The following is a 17,516-nucleotide window of genomic DNA, read 5'->3' as shown; positions in this document are numbered from 1 at the left end:
CTTGGTTTAAGGATGGAACCTCGGGTATTGTATGGACTCCTTGGAGTGCTTAAGGGAAGAATGATGGAAATAGGGAGACTAGTTTAAGGCTTAGAATATGAGAGAGAGAGAAGAATTTGATGATCAAGCTTGTTGATCCTTGGAAAAGGAGTGATATGACCTCTATTTATAGAGAAAAAAAGAAGGGTCGAAGAGTTAAGATAAGATCCGAATTAAATCGGAATAAAACTCGATAGACTGTAGTTTTTGCGGTTTTGTTTTTATCATATCTTTTGATCCAGAAATTGGAATAAGATAAATAAGATATCGTCGGAAAGGTCTTGAAGTCTACTTTCAAACCCAATTAGAGTCGGATAAAAATATTTTATAGAACAAAAGATATAGCCGAAATAGTGAGACGGTGTCAGTTTTGGATAGAGTTTGACATTTTATTCATATCTTTTCCGTTATTGCTCGGAATTGATATTATAATATATTATTGGAAAGATAATTTCAAGGGCTATCCAACCATATAAAATTTATAAAAAAACTATGAAGCAAGAAAATAATATCTGTCTATCTTTGAACGTCTTTCAATTCGGATAAAAATAGGATTTTCAATAAAGGAGTTTTATTCAATTTCAAACTCTTTAATCTTATCTTTTCAAAACGGATAATTAAGATCTTTTAGAAACTTGTAGAAATTTCTAATCAATCCTAATTAGTGTATGAATGGGATTAAATAATTTGGACCCTCCACATGATCATTGGGTCGTAGGTAAGGTGGGCTTAGGTTCGGTTTGGGCTCGGTTTAATATTTTGGCCATAACTTATTCGTTATAACTCGGATTTGGGCTTATAATATATCGTTGGAAAGCTATATTAAAGCCCCATCCAATTATTCAATCATTAGACCCAGATTATGGACCAAAATAAACTGGATTAAACGTTTTATAAAAAGGACACGAAATGAATGATTTTAAAGGAAGCAAATGAATTATTTAGGGTTTAAAGGCACAAAAAGAGGAAAATAAGTTATGTTTTGGGGAAATGGGCTAGGAATTTGGTTGTTTTATGAAATGGAAATATGGATTTAAGCACTCCAAAAATTAAATACTCAACCCGACCAATAATGGCGCTGAAAGGTTGTTCATCATCGAGTTTGGTTTTGGGGAGACATTTTTAGGTGTCTACAATAGGTATCTAAGAAGTTAGCCTTGAAGAGGGTTCAAGAAGAGCTACAAGGACAAGGAAAAGGAAGAAGCAAGCTCCTTGGAGAAGGCTTGGAGAGGGCGCACTCCGTCTGCATATAGCTGCGGGCGCGGGTAAAGTGTAAAATTTGGAGATTTTTGGGTAGGAACTTCCCGCGCCCTAGCCGCGGCTGATTTAGAGAGGTCGCAGCATCTTGGAGAGGTCGCAAACCCCTAAAGAGCCTTGGGGAGCAGGGCAATTGCCGCGCCCAAGCCGCGGGCACGGTGGTTGATGCCGCGGGCGCGGGCTACAGTACTTGCGGGCGCGACCTTTGCCCAGAATGCCCGTTGAGTTTGTTATGGGTTCCGTACCCATTTTTCAGGGCACGTGGAATTTAAAGGAGAGGGTGCGGCCTTTTCTTCTTTGTCTATAAAGACTCTTGTACTTACTTTGAAGGGGAAACTTTTAGATGATTTTCATTTACTTAGTTATTAGAGAGAGAAGTTAGAGAGAAAGTATAGATAGAAGTTCTTTGATTTGTATTTGAATTACAACATTGCTTCAATCAAGTTTGGATTTCTTCTTCAAACAATGATATTTGTGAGAATTTCTTCCTTTGAATTTACTTTTGCTTGATATTTCCTTTAATTGTTGAATATTTGATTTTGTTGGTTGACTATTGGTTTGAGAATTTGTTGAGTTTGATTTTCTCTTTGATTAATTTTGAAATGATGATGTTTGCGATTCAATTTGTTTTATTTTTCAATTTCAACATGATTAGTGAGTAGATTAGTTGCTAGGGAGAAGGGGAAGCATGCTTGATTGATGATTTTTGCTAGTTGATGATCCTTGATTGATTGAATTGTTACAATTAAATTGGTTGACATAGTTGTGCATGTGATTAATTTGATTAGGAGTGATAAACCTAGATGATTAATCTAGCTTGCATAGAAAATTTTAATGACATGAAACCTTGATTTGAGAATTGCTTTAATTGGTTGAATTTGACTGTGATCTTCCTTGTTAGTCATTCATAGAACCCTAGCTTGACTTATAGGAGGTAGCTGTTGAATTCTATTGATTGCTACTATTGTTTGTCCTTTGTAACGTGTGAATCAATTGAGTTATCTATCGATTAGCATGATCATTGAGCTTGAATATGGAACCTTAATCCCTAGTGTTTAGCATATTGATTAGTTGAATTTAGACATACTTCAACCCACCATTCTCTCTTCGAAATAGCTTAGCATAGACTATAGAAACCTTCCCCTCATTCCTCGTGGTTTGACCCTTGACTTACCTCTATACTCGTATTGGGTTTGTTGAGTGAATATAAATTTGTTTGGCTCTAGGGAAGACTAGATAACGACCTACAATTTCCCTACGTCAAAATGGCACCATTGCCGGGGAATAGCGTAGTTGTTTTCTATAGTTGTTGAGTCTATTTCATTTTATTTCAAAAGCACAAAAATATTTTTCTCTTTTAGGCTACACTTGTAATCCTGCTACTAATTGTTTCTTTGAGATTGTATACATAGAGCACGTGGTCATTCTCTTGTACCTTTTGATCCGGAAATTGAGAGGACAATTTCAAGAAGAAGAGTTTCTAGACATTCTTTGAGTCCTAGCTCATCAAGTGAAGAAGAATCACAAGAACAAGAACAACCACGCATGGAAGAAAATCCGAGAGTGGCTTTGAAGGAATTGGGGATTCCTGGTGCATATAGATTCGAGAGTGGGATTGCTCCACCTACAACACCGGCGAATGACTTTGAAATAAGGCCGACAATGATCACTTTGATACAGAGATGACAATTTAGTGGTGCCAAGAATGAAATTCCACTAAATCATCTCAAGGAGTTTGAAAAATATTGCAATAATATCAAGGTGAATGGAATTTCCCAAGAATACATCCGCCTTAAGCTTTTTCCCTTTTCCCTCATAGGGCGTACCTTGGAATGGCTAGACAAGGAGGTCAAGCCGAATTCTCTAAGGACATGGGACGAGGTGACCAAGAAGTTTCTATCCTCAAAAGAAGACGGCGGAGGCTAGAGCTTTGATCCAAGGTTTCAAGCTAAGGCCTAGTGAAAGCCTCTATGAAGCATGGGAGAGATACAAAGAGTATCAAATAAAGAGAATGTCCTCACCAGGGAATTCCTACTTACCAAATTATTCAAATCTTCTATGGAGGCCTTAGTCCTCAAGGAAAGTCATGTCTAGATGGAGGAGCCGGAGGTCCCATCATGAATAAAACGGAAGAAGAAGTGGTAGACATAATTGAAGATGTAGTGAGGTACTATAGAGATTGGAAAGATGGAAAAAGAGAGTCAACTAGTTAGGGTAGCTCTTCAATGTACTCGGTTGATCATCTAAATGCAATCAACAATCTATCCTCACAAGTGACAAACTTGGGGAAAGAAATGACCGCGATCAAGGAAAAATTGAAGAGTTCTTCTTCCCAAGCTTAAAATCTTCCTTCCCAATTTAAGGGGAGAGGTACATCTTCTAACTCTAATCCCCTCCCTCTTCTAGTAACATGCCTAGTGGTTGTTTGTTTTGTGATGTGTGTGGTTCATATGATCATGATGCTAGTAATTGCCCTCATGCTTTTCCGAATAATAGTGATGATTTTGATAGCAATGAGAGTGAACATGTGAACTATGTGTCTAATAATAATAATGGGCAAATATTTGATAATAAAAGAGGTCAATGGAATAGGAATTTCAAAAACTATGGAAATTTTGACAACTATAATCATGGTGGTGGTTATAGGAACCAAGGTTCTCAAGGTAACTATAACAATCAAGGTTATAGTAGCCAAAATCAAAACCAAAATTATGGTAATCAAAACCAAGGTTATGGGAATCATAATCAAGGTAGTGGTAACCATAAACAAGGTTAAGGTAAAAATCAAAATAGGGGTAATTGGAACAATCAAGGTAGGGGCAATTTCCAAAACAATGCTCAAAGAGGTCCCACCCGGTTTTGTTCCAAAGACCCAAGGTGATAATTCCTATACACAACCTTCTTCCTCTAAGAATAACTTGGAGAAAATCATTGAAAATCAAACAAAGTTGTTGAACACTTACATGGCCCTAAGTGACAAGAAATTTAATGAAATGATGACTCATAATAAGATGCTTGAAAACCAAATTTCTTAACTTTCCAATGTTTTGAAAGACCATGATAATCCTTCTTCTTTACCTTCCCAAGGCCTAGATCCTAAGAGACCCGTCAAGGCTATTGTTACAAGGAATGGTAAGGTTCTTGAGGAGAGTTTTCCTAGGAAGAGTGAGACTAAGGAGGCCACAAAGGAGGTTTTGGTAGAGGATGAGAGAGATGGTGCATCTTTGAGTGAGGTTGTGATTGAGACACCTAGTGAGATGAGAGTAGAGAAAGAAATTGTGAAAACCAAGCTTCCTTATCCACAAAAATTCATGAGACATAAGTTGGATGAACAATTTGAACGATTTATTGACATGCTCAAGCAACTTCACTTTTCTTTGCCATTTACCGAAGTTGTCACCCAAATGCCTAACTATGCAAAATTCCTCAAAGACATTTTGAGCGATAGGAGGACTTGTGATGTTGTGGAGACGGTGAACTTGACCAAGAATTGTAGTGCAATAATAATGAACAAGATGCCACCTAAGCTAAAAGATCCCAAAAACTTTTCCATCCCTTGTGCCATTTACAAAATGCAAATCGACAATGCCTTATGTGACCAGGAGCTAGTGTTAGCCTTATGCCATATTCGGTGTACCAAAGACTTGAACTAGGGGAACTCTTACCTACAAACATCACTTTGTAATTGGCCGATAGGTCAATTAAGTTTCCTAAGGGTAAGGTGGAGGATGTCCCTTTGAGGGTTAGGAAATTTGTTATTCCAGTAGATTTTGTGGTGCTTGAGATGGACGAAGATGCTAGCATTTCTATCATCCTAGGGAGACCATTCCTCGCTACTTCGGGTGCTATGATAGATGTGAAGAGTGCTAAAATTTCTACTTCGGGTGCTATGATAGATGTGAAGAGTGCTAAAATTTCACTCAAAGTAGGAGATGAGGTTATAGAATTTGACTTGAATGATAGTATGAAGTACCCAAGTTCTTCTTTAGGAAATTGCATGTTCATTGACTTTCTTGATCAAGTTGTGTCTTCAATGCATGAGCACTTGCTCACCTCTAACGATGCTCTTGAGAATGTTTTGTTGAATAAGGAAAAGATATGTGCTCATAGCAAGGAAATGACATTGTATGAGGATTTACTATATAGAAGCATTGAGGAATTGGATGAGCAAATGTGCATGAAAATCTCAAGTCAAGAAGCTTTGCAAGTTGCCACCACAAATGAAGGTAAAGGTGTTCCAATGGCTGAGCTCAATGGAATATTCCATTCTTGTAGCAGCCACCGCTACTTACCTACGCTTTTTCTTCATCCCCCTTCGGACAATCACCTTTAGTTCGAGCTGGGCGATGAAAAGTTAGGGAGTTGGCTTTCACCAAACTTGGCCTGAGATCCTAAAACCTCTTCCATCACACCTTAGGTATGAATTCTTGGGACCCAACTCCACCTTTCCCGTGATTGTTATAGCTCTTCTTTGAGTGAGCTCCAAGCTCAAGAGTTGTGTGGTGTTTTGAGAAAGCACCAAAGTGCTTTGGGTTATACCATTAATGACCTCAAAGGTATAAGCCTCGCTTTATGTACACACCACATAACCCTTGAGGAGGGTTCTCTCCCTTCTATAAAGAGGCAACAGAAGCCACATCACCAAATGGGAGAGGTAGTAAAGAAGGAGATCACCAAACTTTTGGGTGCGGGAATTATATTACCCATCTTGAGTTCTAGGTGGGTCTCCCCCGTTCATGTTGTCCCAAAGAAGGGAGGTATGACCGTCGTCAAGAATGAGAGAGGTGAGCTCATTTCGATTAGGACGGTCACGGGATGGCGGATGTGTATTGACTATAGACGTCTAAACACATCAACCAAGAAAGATAAATTCCCCCTTCATTTCATTGATCAAATGCTTGAGAGACTAACGAGGCACAAGTTCTATTGTTTTCTCGATGGTTATTCGGGATTTTTCCAAATCCCTATCCACCCGAATGACCAAGAGAAGACTACCTTCACTGGTCCCTATGGAACATTTGCTTATAAGAGAATGTCGTTTGGCCTTTGTAATGCTCCTGCAACATTTCAAAGATGCATGATGAGTATATTTGGAGATATGTTGGAGGAGGAGATGGAGGTGTTTATGGACGACTTCTCCGTTGGCGGAGTTTCATTTAAGGCATGCCTTGAAAACCTAGAGAGATGTTTAGCTCGTTGTGTGAAGGTGAATCTTGTGTTGAATTGGGAGAAGTGTCACTTCATGGTGGAGGAAGGCATAGTCCTTGGCCACAAGATCTCTCAAAAGGGGATAGAGGTGGACAAAGCTAAAATTGAGGTCATTGAAAAGCTTCCACCTCCGGTGAATATGAAAGGAGTGAGATCTTTTTTAGGGCATGCCGGGTTTTATAGAAGATTCATCAAGGACTCATTGCAAAGCCCCTTAATGATCTTCTTTAAAAGGATGTCGAGTTTATATTCAATGATAAATGTTTGGAAGCAATCAATAAGTTGAAGAAGGCTCTAATCTCTACTCCTATTGTTCAAGCCCCAAGATGGGATTTACCTTTTGAGTTGATGTGTGATGCAAGAGATTCGGCAATAGGAGTTGTCTTGGGTCAAAGTGTGGAAAAGAAGCTCCATGTGATCTATTGTATGTCCAAGACTCTAAATGGTGCTCAAAGGAACTACACTACAACGAAAAAGGAATTTTTGGCTATTGTTCATGCTTTTGAGAAGTTCCGTTGTTATTTGTTTGGTTCAAAAACCAATGTCTTCATGGATCATGCGGCTCTTAAGTACCTATTTTTTCAAGAAGGAATCCAAGCGTAGGTTGATTCGTTGGGTGCTCGATCTTTAAACCTTTGATATAGAGATTAGGGATAAAAGAGGAGCGGAAATTGTTGTGGCGAATCATCTCTCTTGCCTTGAAGGTTCTCAAATCCATGATGATGGTTCTCCAATTAAGGATAGAATGCTTGATGATTTCTTGTATGCCATTAAGGTGAAGGAGCTCTCATGGTTTTACCGACTTAGTGAATTTTCTTGCATGCGGGGAGTTTCCACCTTCCTTTTCTAAGAACTAACGAAAGAAGCTCAAGCGAGAGGCAAGACACTATTTGTGGGATGATCCCATCTTGTAAAAATGAGGGGTTGATGGTTTACTTAGGTGTTGTGTTCCAAATGAAGAGGTGCCTAGTGTTTTGAAGATGTGCCATTCGGATCCTAGTGGTGGCCATATGGGTGTTTCTAAAACCGCCGCTAAGATTCTTCAAAGTGGTCTATGGTGGCCACATCTCTTCAAGGATTCATGGAGCTTTGTTAAGTCATGCAATAGTTGTCAACGAGTTGGGAATATCTTCAAGCATAATGAGATGCCTCAACAACCTATTCTTGAGTTGGAAGTGTTCGATGTTTGGGGGATTGATTTCATGGGACCGTTTCCTTTGTCTTTTGGGAATCAATGCATTCTTGTGGCGGTGGACTATGCGTCAAAATGGGTAGAGGCCATTGCTTCTCTAAAAAATGACCACAAGGTGGTAATGAAGTTGTTAAAAAAGATCATCTTTCCAAGATTTGGTGTGCCTAAGGTAGTGATAAGCGACAATGGTTCTCATTTTGTTTACAATGCCTTTTAAAATATGATGCGAAAGCATGGAGTTCATCAACGCTTTGGCCTTCCATATCATCCTCAAACAAGCGGCCAAGTCAAGGTTTCCAATTGTCAAATCAGTTTAATTCTTAAGAAGACGGTTGCAAGGAATAGAAAAGATTGGTCTGACAAGTTAGATGATGCTCTTTAGGCCTATAGAACGGCTTTCATGACACCTATAGGCACCACTCCATATCGCCTAGTCTATGGAAAATCATGCCATCTCCCGGTAGAGCTTGAACATCGTGCTTTGTGGGCAATCAAGAAGATAAATTTTGATTTGACAAGTGCGAGGAAGAAAATGTGGTTAAATCTTCATGAGCTAGAGGAGCTTAGACTTGATGCTTACGATTGTGCTAGTACCTACAAAGGTCGTTCTAGTTGGTGACAAAGTCCTCCTCTACAATTCCAAGATGAAGTTGTTTCCCGGGAAGCTCATATCTAAATGGGTGGTCCATTCTTGGTGAACGATGTCTTTCCTACTGGTGCCGTGGAAATTACCCCTTTGGATTCCTCATATTCTTTTAAGGTTAATGGACATCGGCTCAAGAAGTACTTGATGGATTCTTCGTTGGTCTAGTTCACAAGATGATTCTCTAGAAACTACTTTGAATGGGTGGTAAACGTTGAGCTAACAACGTTAAACAAAAGCTCTTACGAGAGGCAATTCGGATTCTCACCTATTTTCTCTTTTCCTTTCTTCCTTTTATTTTTCTTTATTGATCTTTGTCTTTACTATTTTTCTTGTTTTGCTTTGTTTTGTAGGTTAACTTTAATCATCAAGTGAGCTTTTGATAAGTGACTTTTATGTCACTTTTAAGGGTGTTTATTAAGTACTTTTCCGGCTTATTTTTCAATATATAAGCCCATTTTATCCTTTATTTCTATTATTGGCTTATTCTCGTCTTTTATCTTTTTATTTGTGTAGTTTTTAGTTTAATTTCTTAATTTATTTATGTTTCTTATTCTCTTATGTTTTAGTCTTTTTTCTTGTTAATATTATTCTTCTCGTTTTTCTCCTTTTATTATTTTCTTTTAGTTTTGTAGTTTGTTTTCTTTATTTTATTTAATATCTTTTGATTTTATTATTTCTTTTAGTATTATATTTTACTTTACTTTATGTTATTTTGTTTTATTTCCGGTTTTACCCTCGTGTTTATTTTTGGTTTTAGGTGTTTTCGAGTCCTTAATCGAATTTCATGTTTAAATCAAGTTCAAAGTCAATGCTCCAAGCTGTTGCTGTTACTTCCCTTTATCCTTCACCACTCCATCTCCCTATCCTACACCACACTCCCCTTCTTCCTCAATTCTCCCTACAGCACATCTCCCCTGCTCCCTCACTTGCTATTAGTAGCCAAATTGCTCCCAATTCTCCAACAAACAACAACAATAACAATAGCAGAATCCACTGCCCTGAACCACCATCAACAACCACCCTACAACCGCACCTAGAAACACCAATCAACCACTTACCAACCCGCAACTTAATTGCTCCCTCACAACCGCAATTGAGCTGCCACCGCAATACGCCTCTCCGCGCAACCACAGAAGCCACCTGAACACAATTAACACCAACCCTTAAAACTCACACACCTAAATTCGAACCAGTCACACACTCCCACCACCAAACCACTTGCAATCACCAAACACCACCTCCACGCAGCCATCGAACTCAACCGCAAAAAGCACGCAAACAGCCCAATTCCCCTGCATCACCTCGCACCTATTCACCTCAAATTAACCACCTCAAACACCACCACATAGCGCCATCCCCATTTCTTACCGCCGCCGGCAACAACCTCTAACAATAGCAGCCAGCAAATCGCAGCAATTCGCTCCCAAACCGAGCAACCCCAATTGAACTCAATCAAGCCCCAATTCGATTGGATTTACCCGCGGGCGCGGGTGTGAGAGGCGCGGACGCGGGGCTCGATGCACCAAATCTGCCAATTTGTGGCAGGAAAGAGCCACGAGTGTGCCGCAGTCTCTCCGCGGGCGCGGTCTTCTGGGTGTGAAAAAAAACCCATATCACGAGCTTCTCACGTGATAATTAATAATATCGAACGATCAAGATTTGAAGTTTGATGAAGACGATGATGATGAGCGGTGATGATACTTGTTTGCTGTTGAGGATGTTGGATTCGTGGGTCTGATGGGATTTTGGGGTTTTATTTTCCTTTTTATTTTATTTTTTATTTTAGTTTTGTTATTTATTTATTTTAGTTAGTTTTATTTATTTTATTTGGATTAGCTTGTATATAAATCCCCTTTTGGAGTTAATACTCTCTTAACTTTTAACAACCATTTTTTCGAGTAGTTGGAGGGAGCTTCTCTCTCTCTTAGGGTTAGCTTAGATAATTTTAGAGAGATAAAGTATATTATTGCTCAAGTTTCTCTATTGTATTCAACTTTTGGTCAAGTTCATTTCAATCAAGCAATACTTCCAAGTTTTCATCTTTAATCAAGTTCATCTTTAGTAATCTCTAATCCCTTCTTTTAGCTTTATTTATTTGCTTTATTGTTGATTATTTTCATTCATCTTTTTAGTTGAACTAGTTGGTATTGTTTTCATTGTTCTTAATCATGCTTAGTTTTGTGCTTCTCGAATTCATGTTTAGTATTGTTATTAAGCTTAATCTCCCTTCCCTAGACTAATTTCTTAGCTATGGGAAAGGGGTGGAAAATATGTGTTGATATTGGATGAATGATGATGGTTGGATTGAACTCAATCCATAAATTGATGAAAGACATGATTTTTGATAGCTTAAGATTATTGTGGCACTTTATTTGATGTTCTCTAGTTTAAATGCATGAAAGTGATTTGAACTAGATTAAGATCATCTCTATTTTAATGATTGCATGAGAATGAGTTGTTAAAGTGGAGTTTTATAGATTGTGCTTCTTTATTCTCTTGATTTGATTGTAACTAATAGGATGCATGAGAATGATCCTAATTAGTATAGACCTTTTTTCATTGATTTTCCTAGACTATTGCATGAGAATGAATTGTTTAGGTAGAATCTTGTGCTCTTTGGCATGTTCATCATGATAACCATTATTGTTCCCCTCTTTTGAATCATGTTTGACACCCCCGTACCCCTAGCGTCGTTCTCTCTAGATTTTAATCATCTTTATCTTTACTTGTTTGTAGTTTTAGTTCTTTTTATCAAAAAAACCAACAAAAACATTCCCCCTTTTACTCTTGCATTAGTGATATTGATGTTGGACAAGTGAGCTTCCTGAGTGGTCCGACCCTTCACATACCCCTATAATTATTGTATTAGGGTAGTTTAGGAATATAAATGATTTGATTAGGGTAATAGTTTAACGACCTATCTAATCCGCGATCAAATTTTGGCGCCGTTTCCGAGGAAGCGGCTTGTTTAACATTTATTTTTTCTATTGTGATGAGTGTCATTTTATGGCACTGATTTGATTCTCTTTAGGATGAATTTCATGCTATTATATAGCACTTTTACTTAGCTTTTCCTTAATTTTATTCTTTATTTCTTTTAATTTGCATTTTCTTAGTTTGATTTCTTTCTTTATGCATTTCTTGGTTTATTTTGTTATTTTCTCTTTTATTTGCTTGTTTTCCTTTATTTTTTAGGTTAAGGTCATTATCCAAGTTTCCTGAGGCCTCTTCCCAAGTTCAGCATTGATTAGGATGCCTAGTGGTCTCCATTTGAAGCTCAAGCATTGAGAAGTGCAAGTCCTAAAGACCTTGAGCTGTGCATTCAAGCCGTGGGGGCATGATTCCTAGTCTTGAACCCGCAATCATGGAGTTTAGAAACTGCAAGGTTTCATGTTTATTAAGAGCATTAAATGGAGCGCACGAGGAGCATCGGAATGATAGGAAAGAGGGCTCCCTACTCCCAGGCGCGGGCGCGCGCGACCTAGTGGCGCGGGCGCGCCTCCCTCGGGCGCGGGCACGCCTGTCTGGGTCCCTGCTCCGTACCTAGTTTTGCATGGCCACGCTTCCCCTTATGGTTGGCCATGCCTGTATGGGTTTATTTGGGGACGATCTGAATAACTTCTCTTTGTTAGTTTTACTGTATATAGATTTTCATTCTATTTTTAGAGGGAGGATAATTAGAGAATCATTAGAGAATTAATTCAGAAATTAGGCTAGAATTTTAGAGAGAGAAACTCTAGTTTGTAGAGAGAGAAGTTCTTGATTGTTGATTGATGATTGAAGATTGTTAAATTCTAGCATTTCCTCCATTGAATTGAAGCAAGTTTGTAAGGATTTCTTTTACTTTAATGCAATTTTCAGCTCATCATTTCAATCGTTTGTTGATTGTTCAAGTTTGAATTGAATTTGTGATTGAATTAGTTCTATTGATATGATGATGATGAAATTGTTGATTAGTTTAGTTTTGATCTTAATTTCAATGGATTGTGAGTAGTTCTCTTGTTAGGGGAATGGTGAAGCATGTATGAGTGATGGATTGATGCTAATTGGGGGAAATTGATGGAGTTGATGTTGTGATTAAAATGGTTGATTGATTAAATGCATGTGTGTGATTAATTGAAGAGTAGCTGACTTTGATTTGTTACACTAGAATGCATTGTGGGCATGCATTGATACGGAAAATTGATATGTGGCTTGCTTTTGTCGATTGAGTAGGTTTGCAAGGCTCTTAGTTAGAGTCTCTTGTAGTTAGCGCTAGCTTGACCTTTAGGAGATTAGCCTACCTTACTCTCTTGATTGCTTAGTTGATTTTCCCTCGTAACACTTGACTTAGTCATCTCCAATCCCAATTAGCTATGTCCATTCCGAGTACATGCGGATCCTAACCCTAGTGCTTGTTAAATTTGATTTCTTTTGATTGTTTGATTGTCTTAGATACACCCACCTCACTTTATTGCTTCGAAATAGCTTAGCTTTGCCTTTAGCATTCATTTCCCATTCCTAGTGGTTCGACCCTCGACTTACTCTATGCTTTGTGTAGGGGTGTGTTGAGAGATTATAAATTTTGTTTTGACCAAGGGTAGATTAGTTTTCAACGACCTAGTCTCGCCCTAGATAAAAAAATGGTGCCGTTGCCAGGGAATGGCGTAGATGATTGCTATTGTAGTTGAGTCTATTTCACCTTAATCTCAAAAATACAAAAAGATTTTTCTCTTTAGGCTACATTTGTAGCTGGGCTATTGATATTTTCTTTGAGTTTTTGTATGCGTAGGATAAGAGGAAGGACTTTATTGCCATTTAATCTAGAAATCAAGAGAATAATAATAAGGATAAGGGTTGCTAATCATTCTTTGAGTCCAAGCTCTCCAAGAGAAGAAATTCACCAAGAAGGAAAAGAAGAGGATCAAGTAAGCATGGGAGATAATCCAAGAGTTGCTTTGAAGGAGTTGGGAACCCCTGGTGCATATAGGTTTTAATGTGGGATTGCTTTACCAATAACACCGACAAATGATTTTGAGATTAGACCGGCAATGATCACTTTGATTGAAAGAAGACAATTTAGTGGGGCTAAGATTGAAAGTCCGCTAAACCATTTCAAAGAGTTTGAGAAGTATTGCAACACTATCAAAGTGAATGGTGTTTCTCAAGAGTTCATTCGACTCAAGTTGTTCCCTTCTCCCTCATAGGTCGAGCTTTGGAATGGTTAGACAAGGAGGACACTCCAAATTCTCTCAGAACATGGGATGAAGTTACCAAGGAATTCTTTTCTAGGTTCCACCCCCAAAAGAAAACGACGGAAGCAAGGGCTTTGATTCAAAGTTTCAAGCAAAATCCTAGTGAGAGCTTGTACGAAGCATGGGAAAGGTATAAGGAGTATCAAAGAGAATGTCCCCATCATGGCATCCCAACATATCAAATTATTCAAATTTTCTATGGAGGGTTGAGTCCTCAAGGAAAATCGTGTCTTGATGCGGGAGCCGGAGGCCCAATCATGAACAAAACCGAAGAAGAGGTTGTGGACATTATAGAAGATGTGGTGCGCCATTTCATGGATTGGCAAGAAGGAGAAAGAGAGTCTTCAAGCAAGAATGGATCAACGGTTAACTCGGTTGATCACCTTAATGCCATCAACAATCTATCCTCTGAAATTTCAAGTTTGGGGAAGGAGATGAAAACAATCAAGGCCAAGCTTGAGAGTGCAACTTCCAATGCACAAGGTCATCCTTCCCACATTAAAGGGAGAGGTACATCTTCTAACTCTACTCCTCTTTCTTCTTCTAAAAATATGCCCAATGGATGTTTGTTTTGTGATAATTGTGGGTCTTATGACCATGATGCTTCTACTTGTTCAAATGGGTTTGAAAATCTTGATGATGGTGAGAGTAATGAATGTGAACATGTGAATTTTGTCTCAAATAATAACAATAGTCAAAGTTTTGATGGACAAAGATACTTTGGAAATAGAAATTCTCAACAACAAGGTGGATTTGATAACTATAACAATGGTAATTATAGGAACCAAGGAAACCAAAATTTCCCAGGCAACTATAATAACCAAGGTTATGGGAATCAAAACCAAGGACAAGGTTATGGAAATCAAAGCCAATCTCAAGGCTTTAGAGGCCAAAACCCAAAATTTTGGCAACAATCAAAATTGAGGCAATTAGAACAATCAAAATAGGAGGAATTTTCAAAACAATCAAAGGGGACCCCCACCCGGATTTGGTCCAAAGTCTCAAGGTGTTGGTGAAAATCCTATTCTCAATCTTCCAAGTCCAATTTGGAGGAGATAATTGAAAATCAAACAAAAATCTTGAACACCTATATGGCGATGAGCGATAAGAAATTTAATGAGATCATGACACATAACAAAATGCTTGAGACACAAATCACCCAACTAGCAAACACTTTGAAAGATTGTGCTAGTCCTTCTTCATTGCCTTCTCAAGGAGTTGATCCAAAGAAACCAGTTTATTCCATCACCACAAGGAGTGGAAGAGTTCTTGAAGAGAGAGTTTCTAGGGATTGTGAGGAGGACAAGAAGAAGAGTGTTTTAAGTGAGAAAAATGAGGAAGATGTGTCAAGAGATGTGATCAAAGAAGAGAGCCATGAGAAAAATAAGAGTGATGAGAGAAAGCAGAGTAAGTAAGAAAACCCGACCTTCCATATCCCCAAAAGTTTATGAGGAACAAACTAGATGAACAATATGGGAGATTTCTTGAAATGTTGAAGGAGTTCCATCTTTCTATCCCTCTTACTGAATCCATGACACAAATGCCTAGATATTTCAAGTTCCTTAAGGATATCTTAAGTGGGAAGAGAGATTGTAATGAGATATATTCGGTGGAGCTTGGTGAGTGTTGTGGTGCTTTGATTCAAAATGACCTCCCCAAGAAGATGAAAGATCCAGGTAATTTCTCCATTTCTTGCAAAATCAAGAGTAAGTTGTTTGAGAATGCTTTATGTGATTTGGGTGCTAGTGTGAGCATAATGCCCTTCTCAGTCTTCAAGAAGCTAAAGCTAGGAGAACTTATTCCTACCAACATGACTTTGCAATTGGCCGATAGGTCTATCAAGTTTCCAAATGGAAGAGTTGAGGATGTTCCCCTAAAGATAAGTGGTTTTACAATCCCCGTTGATTTCATTGTGCTTGAAATAGAAGAAGATGACCACATTCCAATTATCTTAGGGAGACCGTTCTTAGCTACTTCGGGAGCTTTGATTGATGTTAAGGGAGGCCAAATTACCTTGAGAGTTGGTAACAAGAAAGAAAATTTTGAGCTAAAACCAATGCATGAGTCCTTATCTCTTGTGAAAGGAATCAAGAGTGATGATTCCCTTCGTTCTTTTGACAATGTGTATGTGGTTGATTCTTCATCTAACAATATTCATGATATTTTCGATGATGTGCTTGTGAGTTTTGATTGCATGAAAGTTAGTGAAGATAAGAAGGAGCTTCCAAAGGCTATGAACGAAGAGGAGATAGACATTCCTCATTGGTTTGAGCTCTAACCTCGAGAGGAAGAGGAGGATTCCATGGAGGTAGATGGTGTGAAACTGTCTACAAAAAGAAACAAAATAAAGAAGAAAGCAAGAGCTTCGAAGAAGAAGATAATGATATTGAAGATGAGAAATGAAAAGATTGTTTTTGATGTCCAAGCTAGTGAAGTCTTGTCAAGCAACAATGAGAGGTTGCTTGAAAATGAAGGAGAAGTTGTTCTTTCCGCCACTTTGAAGAAGGTGGTGGTCTTTGACCCTCCATGATTTGGAGGAAGGGTCGAGCTAAGGACCTTAAGCAAGCGCTTCCCGGGAGGCAACCCGGAGATTTCTAACCTTTTCTTTTGATTTCAATTTTTCTTAATTTTCTTTCTTTTAGTTTCTTTTCTTTTCTTTCACTTTTTTTACTTTGGATTTATAGGTTGAATTCTTAGAAGTTGGATTACATCAAGTGGAACAAGCTATGGAATGGTGTTTCGCGGTTTTTAATGTGTTTTATGTTCAATTTTATTGAAATTTTGAGGTAAAAGGGGTAAGAATTGTTAGGAAGGTAAGTTAGGAAATTTGTGCTTAAGTTTAAAGAAATTGGATCTTGGTGAGTTCATCGTGGTGCTACCATAATTTGGGGTGTTGAACCTACATTTTTCACATTTAGAAACTGAACGTCATGATGGGGTCAAAAATCCCGGAATGATAGTTATCGATGTACCCACGCATGAACGCACCAAGGAAAAAGGCAAGAAGAGCAGCAGATGGCGCGGGCGCGCCTAGCCCATGCGCGACATTGGCGCAGGCGCGCTGCCAGGCCGCGCGGCCGCGCACCCCCTGCCGTGCCTATTTTTTCTTCTTTCTTCCTTCTTTTCCCTCATTTCCCTTTCACCCTCATTTTCTCACGAACAATCCCATTCACCCTCATCAAAACCGCACCTCACCCTACACACATTCATCAAATTTTCACTCAAATTCAACCAAATTTCCATCATAATTCATCAAATTCTTTTGTAATTCTTCCAATTTTAACAAATTCATACTACATTTCACCCATAGAAACCACGATTCTCTCTCCTCTATTATTCAAGCTCATTTGGGGTTTTTCGTGTGGGTGGGAATTGGTGGCTAAGGATTGCTCTAACTTGCTTCTTGTGTGGTATAATCATCTACTCTTGTTCTTAATTGCTTTATTATAGCATATAATTGCATGTTTTAGTAATTCATGATCATGAATAGTAGTCGTATGTATTTTGATGGATTTGATGTTTGAAATTGGATTTTGGTTGGTTATTTGTGTTGTATAATGATTGTTTATTGCTTACATAGTGTTGTTTGTTGTTTCTGTAGCAAAAATGTTCGTTATTGTCGAGAATTGTTGTGATCGGATTTTTGGTAGTGGTGCTTCGTTGATAATGTTGAGCCTTGGTTCTTGATTTCTTTGTGTTTGGTATATGATTTGAATGCATTTGGTGGCTTGAATTGGTGGTAATTGTGTGTATTTGGGATTACTCATCTTTGGTAGTGAGTTGTTGATTTTCGGTTTTGGTTAAGGAGTTCGATTAAAGCATTCAAATTTGTTGGTTGGAGTTTCTTGGGGTGATTGTGGTGTTTTGAGTTGCTATATTTGAAAATCATCATGTCTAAACACATCAAAAGCCTTTTCAAGAAACGAAAAACCAATGATGA

The 17,516-nt window shown here is 38.4% G+C and overlaps 2 protein-coding genes across 2 annotated transcripts; both read left to right on the top strand.

Annotated features, from left to right (window-relative positions):
* Positions 1-3,706: 3,706 nt before the first annotated feature.
* LOC110720071 lies at positions 3,707-7,913 on the top strand. Its single transcript, XM_021899076.1, has 7 exons — positions 3,707-3,959; positions 4,351-4,906; positions 4,993-5,265; positions 5,761-6,637; positions 6,739-7,033; positions 7,149-7,296; positions 7,445-7,913. Exons 1-7 carry the CDS (start codon positions 3,707-3,709, stop codon positions 7,911-7,913), a joined length of 2,871 nt encoding a protein of 956 aa, XP_021754768.1.
* A 7,110-nt stretch (positions 7,914-15,023) lies between these two features.
* LOC110720070 lies at positions 15,024-15,854 on the top strand. Its single transcript, XM_021899075.1, has one exon. It carries the CDS (start codon positions 15,024-15,026, stop codon positions 15,852-15,854), a length of 831 nt encoding a protein of 276 aa, XP_021754767.1.
* Positions 15,855-17,516: the final 1,662 nt, after the last annotated feature.

The sequence above is a fragment of the Chenopodium quinoa genome, unplaced genomic scaffold (genome assembly GCF_001683475.1).
Source record: "Chenopodium quinoa cultivar QQ74 unplaced genomic scaffold, ASM168347v1, whole genome shotgun sequence".
In the NCBI taxonomy this organism is placed as follows: Eukaryota; Viridiplantae; Streptophyta; class Magnoliopsida; order Caryophyllales; family Amaranthaceae; genus Chenopodium; species Chenopodium quinoa.
The sequence above is the reverse complement of the archived record's forward strand: the minus strand, read 5'-3'. Positions and strand labels throughout refer to the sequence as shown.

Excerpts from the sequence above, each read along its gene's own strand:
- LOC110720071 (XM_021899076.1), top strand. The coding sequence starts at position 3,707 with ATGCCTAGTGGTTGTTTGTTTTGTGATGTGTGTGGTTCATATGATCAT. Across the intron at positions 4,907-4,992 it reads TTATGTGACCAGGAGCTAGT|GTCAATTAAGTTTCCTAAGG; the intron begins GTTAGCCTTATG and ends ATTGGCCGATAG. Across the intron at positions 6,638-6,738 it reads TTGAAAAGCTTCCACCTCCG|GATGTCGAGTTTATATTCAA; the intron begins GTGAATATGAAA and ends CTTCTTTAAAAG.
- LOC110720070 (XM_021899075.1), top strand. The coding sequence starts at position 15,024 with ATGAGGAACAAACTAGATGAACAATATGGGAGATTTCTTGAAATGTTG.